Source organism: Rana temporaria, chromosome 7, assembly GCF_905171775.1.
Source record: "Rana temporaria chromosome 7, aRanTem1.1, whole genome shotgun sequence".
Classification (NCBI taxonomy): domain Eukaryota; kingdom Metazoa; phylum Chordata; class Amphibia; order Anura; family Ranidae; genus Rana; species Rana temporaria.
Window position 1 is genome coordinate 49561897 of NC_053495.1, and position 23969 is coordinate 49585865.

The following is a 23969-nucleotide window of genomic DNA, read 5'->3' on the forward strand; positions in this document are numbered from 1 at the left end:
TCTATCATAGAAGCTGGTCCAAGAGGTGGGACTTGTATTAAAGAGGCCACTGAGTAAACAGGATATTCTCGCTGTATGTAATCTGATGGCGCTCATCCTGCCCCTCTCACTAAGATGGGTATCGGTCAGACTGCATTCATGGCAATGGGGAGGCTGCAGATGGGCATTAATCAAGCTGCATTGATGAGCAATGGTGAGCCTGCAGATGGGCATTGATAGCTAATTTTGAGCCTGCAGATGGGCATTGATCAAGCTATGTTTATGGGCAATTTTGAGGCTGCAGATGGGCACTGGCCCTTATTTTGCTTCAAAAGTTCTTTATTCCGTTGAAATGGAGGGAGCCGGAAAGTCCCCAAATGTGGGAGTGGATCGACTCGGTCGAGGATACACACAGGAGGGAGAAATTAAAATTCGGTACAGATAAAAACAAGCAGGAGTGCAAGGGCATCTGGGCATCTTGGTTAGAATTTAAAAAATCTAGGAGTTTCGCAGAAAATTTGAAAGAGGATTAGGATCAGGAAAATAGTCGGAATAAAGGGAATAGTGCATTTGGTGGAGTCGTGAGATGGTCGGGGGGAGGTCGGGGAGAGGGGTAGTTTATATTCTTTCCCAGAGATGAAAAATATATTGGGTATTTCTGTCTCTGTGTTAAACGTATTAGTCCCATGTAGATGGGGAAAGATAATGGTATTCATAAAAAAAAAAAAAAAAAGAGAGAAATAAGATACAAAAAGCAGAACAACATTTATAAAAACATGTATGAAACCACAAATGATGCAAAACCGGAAGTAGAGACAGAATTATGAATAAAATCATGAGCAAGTCTCTTGCTGTGGTTAGTCTGAAGTGGAAAAAGAAAAAAAAAAAAGAAAAAGTTCTTTATTTGAAATTAAAACATTTTTTCTGAAACTTCCCTCTTAAAATGAAGGTGCGTGTTATATGCTGATAAATATGGTACCCTCCAAGGCATAACCCCTTTTCCCAATAGGCAAGGCTTCAGTTTTGGTAACAAGCGATAAACTGAAAAGACAAGAGGGTTGGGATTACTGTGTCCTGTGATGTAATCCAAGGAAAGGCTTTTACAGGTAAACCAAAAATCACATATTCTCATTATACATTCCAGGACACAGGGTTTCTTCATCCTCATTACAACAGGGATATTCCAAAGCACTGACTATGAAGGGAGGACAACACAGGAACAAGCCAACACACCCAAAACTAAATCAGAACAGAACAGGTTAGAACATCCCGCAAAACATGCCAATTAAAAGGTAGGCACTCACATCCACTTGGTTAAACTTTGTGAAGGTATCAACCAGCTTTGAACAAACTTGAAGCCTGATATTGAATAGCCCAGGGTGGAGGAGAGGTGGAACACTTCCACTTGTAACCAAGTGGTCCAAGCCGGCAAGTATTCTGGAAAGTTGCTGCTGTACCCCAGTGATAGCAGATGAAAAGAATTCCTCCCTTGTCAGAAAGGAAGTGGAGGAAGGTGCCCCAGGAATAGCAGAGATACCAGATAGGTAAAGGGAGTCGGCTGCATTGAACATACTGATCCCCCCAGGGGATACATTGCATGGCGGGCTGTGCCCAAATTCCTCTGTACCTGAAGAATGTATTTAGGTCCCCTCACCTCCTATAATTTTTGGTGACGATAAGACATGACCTGCTGACAAGCGCACAGGGACCCCATTTAGGAACAACAATCCAAGTTAGTCAAGAGGGCACTGTGCCAATATGCGCCAGTTCGCTGGTTATGCAAGGAGATTCACTACTTAACGTGCTAGTGCCTCCCCACCTCCACAAGGAAAAGTTGCGTGGCCTCTTAATACTTAATGTGACCTTTGATCTCACACGGAAATGCTCTGCCGTGACCTGTAGTGCCACAATACCAATCGGTCTGCTGGGACCTGTAGTCACAATCGGTCGGTTGAGACCTGCAGTCCCACTAATGAGCTGTCCCATGGAAGCTTGCAGTGCGGATCTCACATGGGAATCCAAGATGGCCACACAGGCTTGCGGTCTAGTCAGCCCCAAGTCCATGATCGTGCTCTGCCTCCTGTATTTGGTGTGGAGAGCCTCTCGACCGCCTCCAAGCTCCACTACCGCTATGTAGTGTGCAAATGGGAAGAATTCTGGACAGCCACACTCCAAGTTTTTGCCTTTATTCAAAAAATGGATTCAAAAATACATGCCACAGCACATCAGAACGGACAGAAGAACCAACGGGTTTCACACCAACAAACCGTGCATTTTGTTTATGACTAAGCACTGTTTGTTAGTGTGAAACGTGTCAGCTCTTCTGTGGAATGTATTTTTTAATCCATTTTTTGAATAAAGGCAAAAACTTAGAGGAGAGGCTTTTACCTTTGTTTGACCTGCCTGGAGCAGTGATATCCCTTTCTCTACTGCTATGTAGTGCTCAGAGTGGGGTAACAGTTTGCATAAACACACTTATATAGGAAAATAAGCTTTTGTGTCCCCAAAAATGATCTATTTTCCTGTCCCGCCTGGGAAGGTGGCATTAACAGAGGAAGGTACCAGCAAGGACTAGCTTATGGCACTCAGCAGTTCATGCTGCAGGACCACCTGGGGAGTTGAATCTTCAGCTATCACAGCTGGCCTTTAGGGACTTCCCAGATGGGGATCACTGCTCTAGGCCTGTACAGCACCCTACCACAAGGCAATATATCATTGCTCAGGGTCCAATTCCACAGGGTCCAGTGCTGACTGGCAATGTTACAGGACATCCCTGTGTGTCCAGAGCAGGGAAATAGATCTGGAAAAAGCTAGTCTCCTAATCCCAGATGGAACCGCTGAGAGGCTAGTTAATTTTTTTGTGCAGACTGCACAGACATGACAATCAACTAAGACACTAGCCAAAAACAACTGAAGCCTTGCCCAATTCAGAGGGTTATGCTTAGGAGGCCATGTCTGTTTTTTTGCCAGTGTTCAATCACCTGAAGGTGGCAGCATAACCCTATTGTAATGCAGATGACCATACCCTGTGTCTTGGGATGTACGATAAAGAAAAGATATTATAAACTTACATGTCAAAGGCACTGAATTCCAGGGTAAGACGGGTTGGAAGACCTGTAGGATCCCCTGAAAAAAACAACATGACAGCATAAGACAGATTATGGTGTTTACACTGCACATATTCTTAGTAACCACTGTTCTATCAACCTTAAAATAAAACGAAACCATTGAATAAATTGCCTTCCCCAGTGCCTCTTCTGCAGCACCATTATTCAAACTCGGGCATGTGTGCATATATGTCAGTAGTGTCTTCCAAGTATCTAGGACCCAGCACAGTGCATCTGTGTGGGCATGGTAGATTTCTGCATGTGTGCACAAACGTCGATAGCTTTTGGTTGATTGCAAATATACTGCCTGGCGACATTTGTGTGCAAGTGCAAAAATTTGCTTCACATGTGCCTACACAGTTGTGGCTTAGTAACATATTGTCTCCTGAGTTAGCTGTGAAGTAGCAATCCCAGGAGGCAGCAGTACCTGACCTAGGCTGGAAACCATGAAGTGCTAACTTGCAACACAAAATAAGAATTCTGAATACTAAAAAACCTTAATTATTTTAACAATTTGTGTAAGAGGGAGGCGGGACGGGGGGGGGGGAGAGTGATCAGTTATAATACCAGCCATCTGAGAGCACAAGTAATGGTTACAGATATCATTCATGGTATTTAACCAATAATACCCACGCTCATACTCCAAATACAGCTGCTGTACAAAAACAGTGTTTAACTGTTAATAAACCTTAGTATATAGCACTGTATACTAACTTTTTTTTTTATCAATCAAGGAATTAGTATCAGTTTTAGGAAACCGTTAAATCAATAGGTTAAGTTCCACTGTAAAACAAATCTTTAAAAAAAAAAAAAAAAAATAGATTCCCCTGCCTGTAATAGATACACTCCTGCAGCTATGCTGCCCCGCCTCCTACCACCCCACAAAGTAATGCATAAGACCATCAACATCCAGCACCGACATGGGGCAGGGGGACTTGCCACTGGTTAACTGTATTTGCTTACAATGCCTCATACTACCAGAACACCAGCTTCTGAGATCATTCAGCCATGCAGTTAAATCATTGTATTTGACTAGTCAGACATAACTGGTAGACTTATATAGTGGCGAAGTAAGTGGAAGACAAATGTGCAGCAAACATGAAGCACAGCCTGTATGTGCAGTGAGCAAATATGGCTCCCATATTACCACATATATCCAAGGACTAACCACAGAAACAGACTTTCAATACAAAAACACATAGGTCCCCCAACCCTCAGCCACATCCTGGTCCTAGTCTGTGGCCCAATTGGAATCGGGCCGCACAGCAGGAATTTACATGGGAACGAATCGCTGCCGGAGTGCTTTCCCAGCTGTGGTAGGGGGCAGTGTGGTACGCCTTTCAGCACATCACACCGCTACCTTTTTTTTGTTTTGTACAAACTTTATTTGAAGTGTACAAAACTTACACTTAATTTAGGCAATGTACAGCAGCGTGATGTGCTGTGCTACTGTATATTGCAATTCGGCATAGTGTGCGGAAATAAAATGCAGCATTTGGCTCTGCTACAGCACGCTGTGAATGGCACACATAGGAAACAATTGTTTCCTGTGGTCTTGTAGTGACAGACGTTTTACAATGCAGTAACATTTCTGTCACCACCATTAGCCCTTGAGAATGACTAGCATCAAATGTAGAGCTTTAAGGACACTGCCACTCGCTGGTTCTTTTTAAGGGCTTTGTTTGCCCATTTTTATTAAAGGTTTTCCCTTGCAGGGAGTTTTCACCATCCATACTGGCAATGATAAATTCAGCCTCCTGGCTTACACATACAGCAGTGCTGCTCAGGCCTTCCACTTCAGGCTCTCGTCTGTCTCCTACAGACTATTCCATTGGCAACACCGTCCATTTAGATAGCAGCCCCTCATTGCTCCGATCCTCAGACTTGGATCTCTGGCTTCCCTAGTGCACACCTGCACTCCATGGCTTCCCCAGTGCACACCTGCACTCCATGGCTTCCCCAGTGCACACCTGCACTCATCGGGAGGGTGGAGACCAGAACCCTGACCCTGACTCTATCATCGGGCCCACACACACCTGAACAATCAGTCTCAAAACCCAAACCCAGGACTGGGGATTTCATCCCACCCGGATCTCTAAGAAATCCCCGGGCTCCAGGTCCCAAAGTGGACTTTAGTAGATATTGAGGAAACTGAAAAGCCAGTTTCCTCCCAAACAAGCAAATACAATGGAGCCCCTCAACCTGCCTGGTTGAGAATCCTGCATTCATACACTGGTGTGGTACCACACTAACACACCCTGTGTTACTAAACCCACAACAGTAAAATCAGTCTGTATATGCAGTAACGCATGCTTGTTATACTCACTGTGGAACCTAGAGGAGTTAATCCTCTGAATTGTGTAAAAAGGCTGTTTGGTCCTGTATGCACAGATGCTCCCTTTCAAGCATTGACTCCAAAACATGTCAGGATAAGACAAAGTTACTGGAGTCAGTCTGCACATGCTCAGTTCGGTGTGTATTGCTAGAGAGTTTTTTTTTTTTTCTTAGGAGAGTGCATGTGATCAGCACAGGGCCAATTAGCACTGTCCAGACAGAGGGTCAGGAGTCCTGCATCCTGATAGGTCAGCCAGTGCAGTATGAAAACACCTCCTACAAGCTTTAACCAGGCACTGATAGAAGTAACAAGACTGCTATATACTGCTGTTGAGAAAAGCTATTTTGCCATTTAGATTTACTAAAATGATTGCATTTCCATGTTCTGTGTACTGTTGTGGACCAGATATAGTGAATGCAGGTCCTGGAATTAGTAATACTTGAAATCGAAAAAGGGAAATCTGTATCAGTGGACCTATGTGTGGACCACATTTAAACACTGTATGTACTGTATGTGAACATTTGTGTTAATATTTACATACATAAAACATACCAGCGTAAATGTACCTCAACTGGCCTGCTCAGGGCAGACATGCAAATATCACCAATGTGTAATCAACCTAATTACACCACTATTTACTTGATATGTTGGCCCTAAATAGTGCATGCATCCTAAGCAACAAAGAATTCTAGTTGGCAAGAGCTGCCTGGGTTCTTAGCAACCAATAGGGACAATATATTTGCATAAGAGTGTACAGACAAGATTTTGGTAGCAAGATCCTATGTAAAATACAGGGGGTCCCCAGGTTACAAACCCGTAAGGAACTTTTGCCCCGTTTGTAATCTGAAAATGTTCGTAAGTCGGCAAAGCATGCGCAGAGCGACAATTACGGACATTTCCGATGTTCCGCTGAATGCCGTTCTGTGTCACAAACTACGGTGAACGAGAGTGAACCACAACTGCGGTTAGGGAAAGATTTCAATGCACCTCTCTATGCTATGTGAAATTTCAGTACTGGGCCCCAGGCATCACTCCAATCAGAGAAAAGGAGTTTGGGGGTTTACTACATCATCTCTCTCACATATAGGAATGCGCTGACCTACTAAGATTGGAGGTATTACAACATGCGTACATGTTCAGTATTTTAGGACATAAGGCCGTATACAATTAACAACAAATGTCAAGCAGTAAGCATATGAAAATACTGTATGCAATTAGAAATTACTTGAGAGAAGTAACTTTAGCTTAAATGATATGAGGGTATATGTGCCTTTAAGATTTTCCACAACTGTTACTTAAATGCACAACAAGTAATGCCAAGCAGCATAGTAGTAATGGTACTTATCTGTTTGCAGAGGATGAGAGTACGCAGAGTATTGTAGCAGCAATGGGATTCTGTCATGGAAGGTCTCCTGGTGCAGGATATCTTAGGGTGTCCCCAGCCTCAGCAGTAAGATCGGAAGCGTGGAAGGAGGCAGTGGATAACTAATAGGTATCATGGATCCAGGTTGCGCTGCTATTCAGTTGAGGGGATATGCCAGTAGCTTATATGTAGCGTGGTCCGGCTATGGCCGGCAATAATAGGACAGCGTGTACAATCCATGCTGTTCTGTTTATAGGAGGGAGGCATGTGTAGTGCATAAAGCACCGATTCGACTCGCACTTCCGCGTTCCACGCTGGAACGCACATGGCGCTGGGCGATGACGTCATCGCGCGGTCGCGGTATGCGTTCCAGCATGGAACGCAATGCGGCGAAGAGAGAGCGCTGATTACATTCTGCGCATGCGCAGGTAATTACAGACATTTCTGTCATTTTCCGAAGCTCCGTCTGGCCACGCATGCGCAGAACAGCAGATGGTCCGCGCAGAACGGCAGAGGGTCCACGCAGCGCCCGGTTCGTAAGTAGAAGTGGTTTGTAAGTCGGCTATCGTAAGTCTGGGACCCCTGTATTACATCTCTGTGCATGGGCCCTTATATCAAAACAATTAGTCTTGGTCTGCTGCAAGCAGATAACAGCAGGGCAAGGCCAGCATTAGAATCACTATAACTGACATTTTAGTATGATCATAAAAAATTCAAAACACATTCTTACCGTTGTAATAATGACCCTTGATGACCTTGGCTGATTCATCGAGTCGGTATTCATTGAGTTTTTTCTGAGTGAGCTCATGCCAAAATCCAGCATCAAGAGCGCTAGTGAAGGGGACAAACTGAAGCTTGGTGGCACCAGAAGCCAGCTGGTCACCTCCGCGTTGTGTTTCAGATGCCATTACTAGGTAACAATCTACTGCAAGGAAAGCAGAAGGGAACACATAACATTAACATTTTTTATATTTTGTGATTGAACAGTTTAGCTTCATTTATTTATTTATTCATGGCTCTTCTTTCCTTTAAAAATTATCCTTTGCCAAGAGATGCATCTACCGCACTGAGCCACACTTCACATTCACATTCCTAACTACCTATGAATGCATGCAATGTAAATCAATCATTGTAATAGAAAAACCCAAATGGTTTTCCATTTTAAGAAAACTGCTGTTGCGGTTTGATTTTTAGAATCATCCCTGAAAACCTGATAGCGGAACTTTAGTCTTGTTTTTTTTTTTTTATACCCTCCCCTGCCTGCCGTGCAGCTTTCTTATTTTAACATTTACTACCCCAACAATGTAAAGCAGGGTTTGACAAATTTGCTTGGAATCTAGGAGCCAGCTAAAAAAGTTAGGAGCCAGAAAACGCGCCCCGTCCCGCCAAGCTCGCGCGCAGAAGCGAATACATACGTGAGTGGCGCCCGCATACTGTATGTAAACGGTATTCAAACCACACATGTGAAGTATCGCCGCGATCGTTTGAGCGAGAGCAATAATTCTAGCTCTATACCTCCTCTGTAACTCAAAACCTGCAACTTGTAGAATTTTTTAAACGTCGCCTATGAAGATTTTAAAGGGTAAAAGTTTGTCGGCATTCCACGAGCGGATGCCATTTTAAAGCGTGACATGTTGGGTATCAATTTGCTCGGTGTAACATTATCTTTCACAATATAAAAAAAAATTGGGATACCTTTACTGTTTTATTTTTTAATTAAAAAAATTGTATTTTTTCCCAAAACACTAACGGCCACCACCAGATGGCGCAGGTCACAGAAGGAAGCTTGGGCCTTCACAAGGCTGCAAAGCCGCGGCCTAATTACCGGCCGTCGCGTGGAGGTGCACGGAGACACAGGATCCTGTGCCTCCGTGCGCCCCTGCCACGCGATCGAGGCGGGCCCGCGACGGCAGGTAATTGAGGCCACAATTCTAGGCCTTCTAGGCCACAAAACCGTGGCCTCAATTACCGGCGGGCGCTAGGTCACAATTTCACAGATTTTGTCGATCCCTGATGTAAAGAAAACTGGTTTTAGATACAGCCAAGACATTACTGACGTTAAAGCTACTCAACAGTGATTGACTTTTAGCCGAAATCAGGTCTATCTAGACCAGCGGTAGGCAACCTGGGGCCCTCCAGCTGTTGTGGAACTACATTTTCCAGGAGGCATTGCAAGGCTGGCAGTTACAGTTAATCAGAGGCATGATGGGACTTGTAGTTCTGCAACAGCTGGGAGAACCCCAGGTTGCCTACCCCTGATCTAGACTAATGCACACAGCTTTAGCCAAGGGTTCATTCACGCAAGTGTTTATAAAATGCTGTCATTGGGTGTGCCTGGGCACACAGTAATCCCCCCAATGTGGCACAGATTCTTGCTGCTGCTGCCTGGGTGTCATCGACTTAGAGGTCGACCGATATATCGGCCGGCCGATATTCAGTCATTTTGGAGAAATCGGCATCGGCCGATTATTATCCAAATGTGGCTGATATTTAGCAGATCTGCATCAGCAGAGTGTGGAGAAGGAAGGAGGAACATGGGGTTCCCCCTCCTTTCTCCACACTGTCTGCAGAGCAGTGCCGTGTGTGTGAAACACTAAGGAGATAGAGAATGGAGCTGTCGGACCAATGTCGGGGTGGGCGGGACCCGGGGTGGGCGGGACTCAGCTGTCCAACACCAGCCAATGGGATGAGATCATTGGCTGGATAGCTGCCCACCACGGGTCCCGCCCACCTCCAACATCACGATGAATCTGAGCTCCTCTCTCTCTCTGCTCTCACAGCACATAATGTAGCTGATAATGTGTGAAACTCTCTCTATACAGTTTCACATGGTGCTGCAGAGAGAGGAGCTCAGATTCATTGTGATGTTGAAGGTGGGCGGGACAGCTATCCAGCCAATGATCTCATCCCATTAGCTGGTGTTGGACAGCTGAGTCCCGCCCAACCCGGGTCCCGCCCACCTTCAACATCACAATGAATCTGAGCTCCTCTCTCTCTGCAGCACCATGTGAAACTGTATAGAGAGAGTTTCACACATTATCCGCTACATTATGTGCTGTGAAACCTGCCAGTGCCATCTGCTAATGCCAACCAGCCAGTGCCATCCAGTGCCACCTGCCAATGCCATCCAGTGCCACCTGCCAATGCCATGCCAACTAGTGCCACCTGCCAATGCCAACTAGTGCCATCTGTTAATGCCATCCAGTGCCACCTGCCAGTGGCAACGCCATCCAGTGCCACCTGCCAATGCCATCTAGTGCCATCCAGTGCCACCTGGCAGTGCCAATGCCATCCAGTGCCACCTGCCAATGCCATCCAGTGCCACCTGCCAATGCCAACTAGTGCCATCCAGTGCCACCTGCCAGTGCTAACTATTGCCATCCAGTGCCACCTGACAATTAGTGCCACCTGTCAGTGCCAACCAGTGCCATCTGCCAGTGCTAACTATGGCCAATTAGTGCCACCTGCCAGTACCAACCAGTTTCACCTGCCAATGCCATCCAGTGCCACATGCCAATTAGTGCCACCTGCCAGTGCCAATTAGTGCCACCTGCCAGTGCCACCTTAGTGCCACGTGCCAACCAGTGCCACCTGCCAGTGCCATTCAGTGCCACTCAGTGCCACCTGCCAGTGCCACCTGCCAATCAGTGCCATCTGCTATTGCCAATTGGTTCCATCCAGTGCAACCTGCCAGTGCCAATTAGCGCCACCTAGCAAAAAATAAAAATCGTCCTAAAATATCGGCCGCAAAAATCGGCATCATATATCGGCCATCGGCCACCCCAAATTCTAAATATCAGCATCGGTATCGGCCAGAGAAAACCCATATCGGTCGACCTCTACCAAGGATGCCCACACTGGAGCACCAGGGATGCCACCAGACCACCAGGGATGCCCACCACAGGTATGCCACCCTAGACCACCAGGGATGCCAATCAGAAATGAATAATGGATGCCAGTGCCCACAATGGATGCCAATTAGTGCCCACAATGGGCATCACTGATTGGCAGGCATTATTGTTTGGCATTGATTGGCATCCATAAGTACAACACATTACATCAGTGCCACCTATTAGTGCCCATCCGTGCCCATCCATGCCGCCTATCTGTGCCACCTATCAGTGCTGCATATTAGTGCCCATCATCAGCGCCACCTTATCAGTGCCCGTCAGTGAAGGAGAAAACTTACTTATTTACAATGTTTTGTACTGAAACAAACAAAAAAAAAAGTTAACAGAAAAAAAAAGATTAAATTGTAAAAAACAAACAAAAAAAACAATACAAATAAAAAAAAAATACTGGACACCCAATTTCTGTCATACTGACAAATCCACTGCTCTGACACCATCCATGTTTTAAATACATTTTAAATTTATTTAGAAGCGGGTGTGTATGTCTGTACATGCATATATACTGTACATTTATACACACATGCATGTGTGTTTAAGCTTTGGGTGCACACCTATAAACACTGTATACTGATGAGTACAGCAAAGTACTAGTAGTTTAAGGCAATAGTCTGAGCTCTCCATCCAAACTCCTTACTGCTCCTGTATAAGTGGATAATGCCGCGTAGGCGCGTACACACGACTGTTTTTAATGGTCTAGAAAAACTATTTTTTTTTCTATGTGATTCTTGTCGATCGTGAAAAAAAAATGCTTGAGCAAAGCGCGGTGACGTACAACACGTACGACGGCACTATAAAGGGGAAGTTCCATTCGGATGGCGCCACCCTTGGGGCTGCTTTTGCTGATTTCGTGTTAGTAAAAGTTTGGAGAGAGACGATTCGCGCTTTTCAGTCTTCGTGCTTTTCAGTCTGTTACAGCGTGACGAATGTGCTATCTCCATTACGAACGCTCCCATCTCATAACTTGCTTCTGAGCATGCGCAGGGTTTTTTCACGTCGTTAAAGCCTACATACGACAACAGGAAAAAGTAGAGCATGTTCTAAATTTCTAATGCCCATTTTTTATGTCATGAAACATGCTCTGGAGCTCACACACGATCGTTTTTAATGACCATTTTAAAAAATTTAATTTTTCACGTCATGAAAAACGGTCATGTGTACGCGGCTTAACACTGCACACGTTATCACCCAATACAACAAGGAACACAGCAAGTTACCTATACGCAACACCAACATAACCAGGGCTGCTGTCAGAAATCACGGGGCCCAGTACAGCCACCTGACAGGGGCCCCCTATAAAAAAAATATCAAAACAATATATCTAATAAAAAAAATGTGAAAAAAAACAAAACAATATATCTACTAAAAACACAGGGGGAGAAGGAGCGTACAGTACAGGGGGAGGGTAAGTGGACATATTACAGGGGGCAACATGGTACAGTAATGTAGAATACAGATATGGTCTCCTGAAGCAGAACTGTGCAGGGAAGCTGATGTCACAGATCCTATTTATTCTGGCAGGCTGTCACTGGGCTAAACATACAACAGGAATGACAACTCCCTTCTTCATTCCCCTTCAGAGATCATGGCTCTCTTCTGGTGCTTTGCAGGGGTTAAGGAAGGACCCCAAGGTGGAGCATCTTACTACTACTACTGCTGCTGCTTGTGTGGGTGGGATGTGTACTGCGCCAATCACATGGGATGAATAGGAGGAGAAGAGGGTCAGCAGGGATTGGCGCAATACACAGTACACATCCCACCCACAGAAGCAGCAGTAGTAAGGTCCTTACTCACGCCCCTTTCACACTGGGCGTTATTCGAGCGTTTTTCAGGCGCTTTGGCGTTAAAAAAAAGCCTGTAAAGCGCCTGAAAGAAGCCTCATCTGCAATCCCAATATGAAAGCCCGAGTGCTTTCAGAGCCCTTTCACACTGCCAGCACCCGAAAAACGCTGGTAAAGCACTGCTAAGACCCTAGCGTCTTAGGGGCGTTTTTGCAGTGCCTCAGTGTGAAAGGGCAAGGCGTTTTTACAGCGCTTTCAATTCATTTCAATGGAGAGGGGTGTTTTGGGAGCATTGTTTTTTCAGCGCCCAAAAGCTGCTGCTTGCAGGACTAGGTGTGAAAGGGTCCATTGAGATGCATGGAGAGCGTTTTATGAGAGTTTTAATAGCGCTATTTTTAAAGCTAAAATGCTGTAAAAACGCTTCAGTGTGAAAGGGGTCTAAAGCTCTAAAAAAAAATGGGGTGGGGATGAGAACCATGGGGTAGGGGAGAAAGAGGAAGGTCAGTAAAAGTGAGGATGGGTATGAGATGGGGGATGGGTAAAGAAGAACTGGAATAAGACTGGGGCAATCCTGGTCTGTGTAGGGATAAAAAAAAACTAGGAGGATTTGTGCTGACAGAGGGGAAGGGAGGGCAGATAGATGGGTGTCAAGAGGACTGGAGAGGGATGGTCAGAGACGGGCATGAGGCATACTCTCAGGTGGTAAGAAATTGCCATAGTATAATAAAAAGCAAATTGGCTGTCTGGCAGGGAGGGGGAGAGGGAGTGATCTACATTGCCTAGTAAAAAGACAGTGTTGGGGACGTGCAGGGTGGGGGATTCCAACCATTTGTAATGTTTGTAGATCCTGGGGCACACACCTGTATGAAGGTGAAGTGTCTGCAGAGGAAAAGACAGGGAAGGAGGATGAGAGATAACAACCATCTGAGAGGAGCAGTGTGACAGGCAGAGATGAATGGATCTGTGTGAGGATGACAGGGAGCAGGAAGGGAAAGTGGCGGGGAGGAAGATGCCAGGGACAGAGAGAGAGAGCATTGAAGACATGCGAGAGACAGATAACAGAACTGACCTGTACTGTAGCAAAAGAGACAGCCAAAGTGAGAACTGTTGCCACTGCCAGAAACTTCAAAGGCCCTCACGAATCCCCCTGCTTTCCGGGAGAGGAAAACAGGCAGCGCTGGGGGGGGGGGGGGCATATGTTGCCCCGACAGGGACAGAAACAATTCCGTGTGTCTCTCCCTTCAGCAGCTGAAAGTCGACAGGACAGAGAGACACACATGGCATAATTTCTGTCACAGCGCACTGATTTGCCTCCCTGTCTGGGCCCCCATGTGTGCTTGGGGCCCCTAAAGAAGGGCTGGTGGTCCCCCCCCCTCTTTCAGCGGCCCTGAATATAGCCACCAAGCTCTGCAGAGGACACGGCCGACAGCGGCTGTAAAACTAATGGGGAGTGACGTCACACATAGACTTACTATGGGGCTTCCGTTGTCGGACGTGTCCTCTGCAACCCGTGGCTGACAGCTCAGTGTGGGATCGGGTCGGATCCCCTGCAGGGAAGGTATGTACACCGATTTTTTTCTTTACAGGGCTAGAGAGGTTAGTGTTAGAATGCTGGTGGCTATAGATGCAGAGATTTTAGTTTTAGAATGGGCTTCCACTTTAAACACATGTAAATACACACATACATATCGTAACAGAAGATTTTTCTGCATAGCTCTGGCAGAAGAATGCTGCTTATTTTCATAAGCCTGTGTGTATGAGGCCTCAAACCAAATGCAAATTATGATCTAATAAAAATCATTACCATGTGTGCTGGATAAAACATCTACATTACAAGTCTACTGAAACTTCAAATCTTCAATCAGATTGCATTGTGTGTGTGTGGGCACTAGCAAGGATCTGGGCAATCTGTCACTTCCTAGCTGGAGTGGAACTACAAGCTCTGCAGTTGCTTCTGCACTTGTAGTCCCACAATAAGTGAAGGGTGACAAGTGAGCTGCCTCTGAGGGGACCGAAGCAGAATACACGATGCACCATGAGCTAAACCCCCAGCAGAGGATGAGAGATGGAGGGAAAAATGTGTAATTACCGGTCTATTAGCTCCACTCACAGGCTCTGTCTCATAGCAGCTCACTCAGTGCACTCCCTCTGTCTCCTCTGCAGCCTGTACACAGGGCTACTTCCGGGTGTGCAGCTGTCATGTGACCCGAAGCTGTCATGTGACAACGGCAACTCCTCTGGGACAAATCACCTGACCTGTATTGTGTACAGTTGGGGGGGGGGTAAACAGAAGCAGGGGTGCATGGCAACCAATAAGCTTTAATGTGCATTCTTGCACTGCAGTTTAAATCCCACTTTAAATATTTAGCTTCTGTAGTAGGAGATTTACTAAAACTGGTGCAGCTCTGCATAGTGACCAGTCAGCTTCCAGGTTTTATTGTCAGTACAAAGAGCTAAAGTTAGAAGCTGATTGGCCACTATGCACAGCTGCACCACATTCTGTGTGCACCAGTTTTAGTAAATCTCCCCACTGTGTCCATAAATAGTAAACTCATAAATATACAGCGTTCAAATGATATAAAGCAGGGGTCTCCAAACTTTACAAACAAAGGGCCACTTTATTGCCTTCAGACTTTAGGAGTAAGGATGAGCTCCGGCGTGTTCGCATAGAACACGTGCAGAGCCCGCCAGGAAGTCGGCACCCGTGCTGCGCTAATCACAGCCAGGCAGACATTGTCCGATGCTCGGCTGCAGGGATCGGGAAATGTCTGCCTGGCTGTGATTAGCGCAGCGCGGGTGCCGACTTCCTGGCGGGCTCTGCACGTGTTCTATGCGAACACGCTGGAGCTCATCCTTATTTAGGAGGGCTGGATTGGGGCCAGCAAGGGAAGAAAAAGTCACTGGCCCGGTATCGGTGGGAACATATATGGCCTCAGGGTTGGTGGTCAATAGGAAGAGGAGTATTCCCCCTATTAGTAGGAACAATAGTATCCCATCATTGGTATCAGTAGATAATATAGTGCCCACTTGTTGGTGTCATTCAATGGGAGGAATAGTGCCTCATGTCAGTGGGAGGAATTGTGCCCCAAGGTTCGGTTAAAGGCTAGCAAAGGGCCACATCTGGCCCTCGGGCCGCAGTTTGGAGACCTCTGATATAAACAATAAAGCTCACAGTGTCAAAACTCCAATGTTGCGTGTTTCACAAATTAATCTTCATATACAAATATATGAAACAATTGAGGCCCTGTTCACATATGGCGTTTTTAGGATCTCCGGCAATTCTGCCTGCGATCCCAAATCGTAATCGTAATAGTAGCAAAACTCTCCACGAGTGATTGGGTGCCATTCGCTTGTAAGCCCTGTTCACACCTGAGCAACGCTTTTTTCGTTTTGGAGCTACACCATTCACTTTAACCACTTGCTTACTGGGCACATATACCCCCCCCCCCCCCCCCCCCCTCCTGCCCAGGTGAAATTTCAGCTTCCGGCACTGCGTCGCTTTAACTGACAATTGCGCGGTCGTGCGACGTGGCTCCCAAACAAAATTGACGTCCTTTTTTCCCCACAAGTAGAGCTTTCTTTTGATGGTATTCGATCACCTCTGCGGTTTTTATTTTTTGCGCTATAAACAAAAAAGAACGACAATTTTGAAAAAACATACAATATTTTTTACTTGTTGCTATAATAAATAGCCCAATAAAAAAAAAAAATTCAGTCTAGGCCGGTACGTATTCTTCTACATATTTTTGGTAAAAAAAATAAAAATAGCAATAAGCGACTGGTTTACGCAAAAGTTATAGCGCCTACAAAATAAGGGACAGAATTATTATTTTTTATTATTTTTTTTTACTAGTAATAGCGGTGATCTGCGATTTTTATTGCGACTGCGACATTATGGCGGACACATCGGACACTTTTGACACATTTTTGGCACCATTCACATTTTTACTGCAATCAGTGCTATAAATATGCACTAATTACTGTATAAATGTGACTGGCAGGGAAAGGGTTAACACTAGGGGGTGAGGAAGGGGTTAAATGTGTACCCTATATAGTGTTCTAACTGTGGGGGAAGGGGGGTGATTGGGGGAGGTGACCGATCTGTGTCCCTATGTACAAGAGACACAGATCGGTCTCCTCTCTCCCTGACAGGGCGCTGTCATTGTGAGAGCCGGCCAGCACAGAAGTTCCCCACTGCGCGCTCGGGAGCGCGCGGGGAACGAGGAAAGGGGCGGCCGTAAAAAGACGGCGTCCCAGAGAAGTAGAACCACCCTGCGGCCGTATATAGTCGTACGGCCGTCGGGAAGTGGTTAAATGTTTCTCTGCTTTAAAAATATGCCAAAGTTCACAGACAGGAGCGTTTGGCTCTGCTTGTTTTGCCGCAATTTCTGTGCATTTTGTCGCACAGAAATTACGGCAAAATCGAAATTAAGAAATAAAGGCACCGCAAGCATGTCACACCTTTTGTTGCGATTCTGGAATCGCAGGCAGAATTACGTGATTCTGTCCGCTATTCCAATATGCTCAAATGGGAACTGGGCCTTTATGGCATCTAAATGCAGTGAGGTTTTGATGAAATTGTCATATGATAAATCATGCTGCAATTATGATAGGGTGACCAGACATCCCCGGTTTTCGGAGACAGTCCCCGGATTGACGACACTGTCCCCGGACCAAGTCTGTCCTTGGTTTTGTCCCTGGATTGGATTTGAACAGGGGCTGGGGCAATTTTAAAGACAGTCAGTGCAGAATAAAAAAATAAATATTTAGAATTACACACCCCCACTCCACCGCTCCTACTAGCTTAGGGGTGTATTTTTTTCCATTATCTGTGCCCCTTTCTGATGATCATGTGCTGGTCGGAGCGGAGGGAATATTTCTTCAGTTTCGGTTGCCTGCCCATTCAGTTTCGCTCGCATGTTCTTCTGCCTTGGCTCAAGTCCCAGCCAGCCACCTGCCTGCTTAGCTCCTTGCCTTCCCTGCTGGAGTGATCGTCCTCCGCTTCCCACCCAGTAGTAGCCGGGGCCCGGATAGTAAGACTTGACAGGCTGTGAGGCAGGCGGGGGTGGAGACGAGCATAGAGTCGCTCATTGCCGCCATTACTAGTAAAAAAAAAATATGTCCCCGGATTTCATTTAAAAAATCTGGTTACCTTAAATTATGGCAAACCGCATCATGTGAAGCTTCTTGGCCAAAAAGGAGCAGGAGCTTCTTTTGGGTGACAAGCTTTGCGTGATGCGGTTTGCCGAGATTGCAGCAAGATTTATAGCGTGACAAAACTGTAGAACTGCACCTCGTTTAGGTGTCATTAAAAATAAATGGCAACCAAACACGTGTGGTATATTTTGCCACTATTGCAGTGCAATTTGAGATCGTGGGCAGAATTGCAGCGATTTTGCCCAAGATCCCAAAACATCAGATATGAACAGGACCTGACTATCCCCCCTTCCAGTATACAATGTTAATTTGTGCTTAGTGTTGCAATTCACTAAAATTGTGCTCTACAAACTTCTCTATTCCTTTTCATATTGTGACATCCAAACACCACTTCATCAATCATCCTCAACCATGACAAAGAACTCACAAGATATAATGACCCTATGGCAGTGATGGTAAACCTTAGCACCCCAGATGTTTTGGAACTACAATGCCAGACATTCCCAGTCTCCCGCATTTCTGCTGTGGCTCCCAGACACCCACAAGCACCTCCTGATATCCCGGCTGCATGGCCAATCCTAGATGGTTCCCTGGTTCACAGTTAGGAATGACGGGTGCGGCGAGAGGGACAGCTGTGAACACCAATCTCAATGTATAGCTTTTTAACTGACAGCCGCTTCTTCTTCTCTCCCTCCCGTGGCTGTCGGGTGAAAAGCTGTACAGGGAGATCGGTGTTCACAGCTGTCCCTCCCGTCGCACCGATCAAACCCCCGGCTGTTCCCTGTGTCCTCCTCCTCCGGCCACTCCTCTGGCTTCCTGTTCTTCTTCAGCCCCCCTCCGTGTCCTCCTCCGCCCCCCATCTCTCCTGTGGCTGCCTGTTCTCCTCCAACCCCCCCCCCCCGTTGCCTTCAGCCACCTTCTCTCCTCTCCCGCCGGCTGCGGGGATGTGTCAGGATTAGGGTGACTACGTGTCCAGGATTGCCCGAGACAGCCCAGCATTTTGCAAAGGGCAAAGGTCACCACTTCCCCACTACTAACTGACAGTACTTATCCTGGCCCGGGAATGCCTGGAGGAGCACAATCCCGCCCCCTGATTGTGATTGGAGAAATCATAAATCCTGCCTCTTGTGTCCAATCACTGTGCTGTGATTTGTTACAGCACAAGCTGATTTTTGGGAAGGCAGGGTGTCCCTGAATGGTAATTTGGAAATGTGGTCACCCTAGTCAGGATGTCATTTACCGACCCCTTCTTTTTCTGACTTGGACACAGTGAGCAGCTGAGCAGCACTCACTCCTGTGTCCTGTGAAAACTGATTTTACTCTGCATCAGTTTATGAATGGAGAGGAGCCACTGTCTCCTCTCCATTCATCTTCAATGCTAAGTAAAAGGACTGGGGAATCTGTGTCCTCAGTCCCTTTCTCTCTCTCAAAGGGGAAATGTTAGGGACCTGAAATGAGTTTGCCACCTCCCTGAAATTAGTTTTTTCAGGTTGGGATGTCTGCATCCTGCCCACCAGTAAGGTAATCACATTTTTTGTTGTATAGTATTGCCAGCAACACAAGTCCTAATGAAAACCTGCAAATCCATGTTAAGAACCTGTCTTCTGACCAGCTGCTAGTGACTAGTGCCCTTTACTGTTCCTCAGCTTGCCCCTGGTCCCTGGGATCATTATACAGTTCCATCATCAGCACTTTTTCTGATGATGAAACTGCATATTTAAACAGTTATTAATCTTGTTCATCCTTACCTTTCTTTCCCCTGCAGAAATAAATCATTACAACAGCAATGTGCTGTTAGTTCTTATAATGCCGCATACACGCGATCGGAAATTCCGACAGCAAATGTTTGATGTGAGATTTTGGTCGTAAATTCTGACCGTGTATAGGCTAGCAAAAATAGTAAACAAAAAATGTAGCGCTAAAAACCAAAAACTCCAGAATATGTGGTACCATGTGAGGTGACAAGATTCGTATAAGAGTGCATATACATGAACCACTAACATATATATATAAGTAGCTCAAACAGTGCTTGATGCAAAGAAAAAAGTCTATATCTCAAAGTAGAAATCAATTGAGTGATAGGTGCAGGGAAAACAGATGAGCTGCTATCCGTTGATTGGGATACAACAGGTGTACAAGTTGTCTGTAGCACTCTATGAGGATCACAATCACATCAAGGTAGGTAGTGGATGAAATACGCTTACCGGATGGGTTGGACTCTACTACTATACAGCAAAGAGTCAGCCAGACATAGTGGTCTTTGGAAACCGGGACCACTCAAACCGGAATGGGACCATAAGCGAGACTGGAACTCCAAATTGACATGGACAGCAGGAACCAGCAGAGCTTGAATGGTGTGTTGGATCAATACCACGAGCTTTGAATACAATCCTTAGACCATCAGTCAGGAGATGCAGGGCAGGATGTTGCTAAAGCTCTCAGGAAACCATGGAGTGGATGATATGAAATGGAAAAAGGAACTCCAATAGTGCAGGTCAATTAAAACCAAAAAGGTTTATTTTGTAAAAGTCATAGGTAAAATATGACAAGGATAAAAAGTGATCACGTACAGAAAATGGCAATGTGGGGTGCTCAATAGCAGTACCCGACGCGTTTCGGCTAAGTAAGCCTTCAACAGGGGCATAAGGATGCACCCCCACATTGCTCGCTTAAATACACAAAATGGTTATAGGGCCCTCCCCCAACAGGGTGGTGCCCTAAAACAGGATATGATATAATAGATGTGCATTGTGACAGACATGATATAAAAGGAAATAATTCTTTAAACAAGTATACATCACATACTAATATCACCTCAATCACATAGAAATGCAACAAATACCACCATATTGTACATATCATATCCATGAGAGGCAATCATCTGCAACATTCTATGATTAAAATAAAAATAAAAATAAAAGTATATAAATAACACAGCTACTGCTGTGTCACCAGATGAGGAACCTCTCATAATTCTATGAGCGGGGACACTGCGCCGTCATGTTGTTTTTACAGACATTACTTTAACAGGTATTCCCACTAAGCATCCACAGACTGCTTCCTTGTAAGGGCGCCCATCCTTAGGGCTAAAAGACCCCACTGGGCTCATAGATTACAAACGATCGCCCCAAATTGTCACAGATCGGTACAGCGCTGTTACTGACAGTCTGCGCGTGCACCAATCAGGTGTAATAGGGGCGTAGCATAGAGCCAAGGCGGCCAATCAACGAGCACCTATAGCTGACCTCCACACCCATCATATGTGCGGCGATGCTCACACCAATGGGATATGGAGGGGCGTAGCTTCTGACCGCACCGTCCAACCAGCGGCCAGACTTTTCCCAGACCAATCGGGAGGCGGGCACGGATCACATAGACGCAGCTTCCAATCGGCTAGCGCCGTGAACCTGACAGCGCATCACGCATCGGATCCCCGCCCCCCGATCGGAGAGGGTGCTCGGAGCTACAAGCCATAACAGCCCGAGACATGGCAGTACCCCTGGCTGGTGGGATGGCCCCAAGTATGGTCACGAATATCAAGTGCTCCAACTACACGAGCACTGCAGTACACAAACAATTCACCTAGATGTGGCAACAACCAACAAGGCATGTGGGGGACTCCTCAGCACCTTTACACATAAATAGAGGAGATTATATGCATTGTGGGAATGGCCCCAATTGGCCCGCCCAGACTGGGACAACAGGGACCACCCACAATGCAGAACTGTGATGTGAGAGGAATTTAAATAGATCAAAATTATAATGGGGAGTCAACATGAATAACAGATGGTCACCACATTGAATCTACTTCTGCAACTGATGGAGAAATGAATAGACATAGAACATGAAGGTATAATGATATAACAAGGGTACACAAGCTCAGGATGCTCACCCCTGGTTAATGAAACAGTTGATGTCCCAGTCAACGTTCATGCCATAAGGGGTGTAGCACCTGAGCTTGTGTATCCAAAAAGTCTCGAGTCTCGAAACGCCCCTTAATCTGGAGTCTCCTCTCCAGTGGGGGACGAATCTATCGATCACCTGAAACAATGATCCCTTAGGGTCAGAGTTATGGTGTTCGAGATAGTGCCGTGAGACTGTATGTTTGGGACAACCCTTTCGGATTTAAGCTATATGCTCGTTGACTCTGATGGAGAAGTTTCTTATAGTCCGTCCCACATATTGAGATTTGCATGGACATGTTATAAGATATACGATAAAGCTAGTGAAACATGTGGTGAACTGCTTCATAGTGTATATCCGACCTGTCACTGTAGAGGAAAACTAGTCTATTTTACGTCTGACTATGGTGTTGGTGACACAAACATTACAGGAGCGACATGGATAGAATCCATTAGCCTCTGGGAAGAAGGATATCTTCTTTGGGGGATCGATAGTATTGGGAGCTATGTCGCTTTGAACAGAGCGGGCACCCCTGAAAATGATGCCGGCTCTATCTGGTAGCGACGGCCCCAAAATCCTATCGTTGAGAAGGATTTTCCAATGTCGATTTAAGATTTTACTAATCTCACTGTGTTGGATGGAGTAACTGGTGAAAAAAGACCACTTGAAGCTATCATGTTTAGCCATCTTAGGTTTAACCTGTAGGAGGGAAGTCCTATCCGTTGCAGACACCAAATTGATAGCATTGTCAACCAATGCGGGCTCGTACCCTTTATCAAGGAATCTAGTTTTTAACATATCACTCTGAAGGTGGAAGTCACTGTCCCTAGTACAGTTCCTCCTAAGACGGATGAACTGACTCTGAGGGACAGATTCTAACCACCTACGGTGGTGACAACTATCGACCGGAATGTAACCATTCCGGTCGGTGGGTTTGAAATACATTTTAAATTCCAATTTGTCATGGGTAGTGGATATCTCCAGATCCAGGAAGTGTATTGAGGTAGGGCTAGCCTCATAGGACAGAACAATCCCCCGATTGTTGTCGTTCAACTGAATCATGAAAGCATCTAGAGATTCCATATCACCCTTCCAGAGGAAGAGGACGTCGTCTATGTACCTAGCCCATAAAAGAAGCTCAGGTCTCCTAAGAGCATAGAGGACGTCCTCTTCCCACTGGGCCATGAACAAATTTGCTAGGCTGGGGGCATATTTAGCCCCCATTGCCACACCCCTGATTTGGGAATAGAAAACCCCCTGAAACCAAAAGTAATTATGCTTGATAGCAAATACCAGAAGTTCCATTATAAAATTTCTCTGTAGAATGGGGAGCAGTGAGTTTTTAGTCAGAAAAGTCTCGACAGCAGCCAGCCCAAGATGGTGCGGTATACACGTATAAAGTGCCGCCACGTCGGCTGTGACCAGTAGGATGTCTCCCTGGTGTCGAATCTTTTCCAACAATCTAATCGTGTCTCCTGTATCTTTAAGATATGAGGGCACTAACTTGACCAAAGGTTGGAGATAATGGTCTATATATTTCCCTACCCGCGAAGTCACCGAATCGATCCCGCTGACGATGGGTCGTCCAGGGGGATTAGTCAGATTCTTGTGAACTTTCGGCAGGTAGTATATAATGGGGACTCTCGGAGCCAATGGTACCAAAAAGTCTAGTTCTTTTTTGTTTAGAATTTGTAAAGAGGAACCCTCCTTCACAATATCTACCAACAATTTCTTATATTTGGTGGTAGGGTCATTAGGTAAGATGGCATATGTGGTCCGATCTTCAAGTAGTCTATTCATTTCTGAAATATATGCAACTTTGTCAAGTATAACGATCCCCCCCCCTTATCGGCGGGGCGGATAACAAGATCCTTCCTGAGGCATAATGCTTTTAAACCTGCCTCAATGGATGGATCCTGATAGAACTTTTTTGGAGATAATTTGTCTAAGTCCTCCAATACTAAACTCCTGAACACATTAATAGATGAAGATGTACTCGGAGGATTGTATAAAGATGGATTTGACAATCCAGAATGGGTAACATTATCAGTAGAACTGGTGGCGTAACTGTCAGTTGATCCAGTGGGCACAGAGCCTATCTGGCCCGAACCAACCGGATCCTGACTAGGTGTCCCCAAAAAGTGTCGTTGAATATTCAATTTCCTTACAAATTTTTGTATATCGATAAAGGTGGCGAACTTGTTTAATTTCCTGGGCGGAACAAATTTTAACCCCTTGCCTAATACTTGTTGTTCATGTTCGGAAAGTTTGACTGAGCTTAAATTAAAAATTCCTGCATCTATTTTGTCCTTTTTCTTTTTGCGCTGTAAGCGCCTCCCCCCTCTGCACCCTCGTTTTGTCTTAAATTTCTGGGTGTGTGAGGGGTGGGTCCGTGAAAACCCTGATCATATGACTGGTCAGGGCCATCAGGATGGT

General features: G+C 45.8%; 1 protein-coding gene across 6 annotated transcripts in view; it reads right to left on the bottom strand.

The window, feature by feature from the left end:
• The window catches only part of ATG7 (autophagy related 7), a 353330-nt gene extending 338659 nt beyond the window's left edge, over positions 1-14671 (bottom strand). For 3 of the 6 annotated variants that reach the window (XM_040359335.1, XM_040359330.1, XM_040359336.1), the window contains exons 1-3: positions 14563-14669; positions 7515-7709; positions 3051-3105 (exon numbers count right to left, since the gene is read on the bottom strand). In XM_040359335.1, coding sequence (XP_040215269.1) covers positions 3051-3105; positions 7515-7692 — 233 coding nt within the window. In that variant the 5' untranslated portion in view covers positions 7693-7709; positions 14563-14669. Of the gene's footprint in view, positions 1-3050; positions 3106-7514; positions 7710-14562 lie in introns of all 6 variants that reach the window. The other 3 variants (XM_040359333.1, XM_040359332.1, XM_040359334.1) reach the window with 3 other exon arrangements.
• Positions 14672-23969: the final 9298 nt, after the last annotated feature.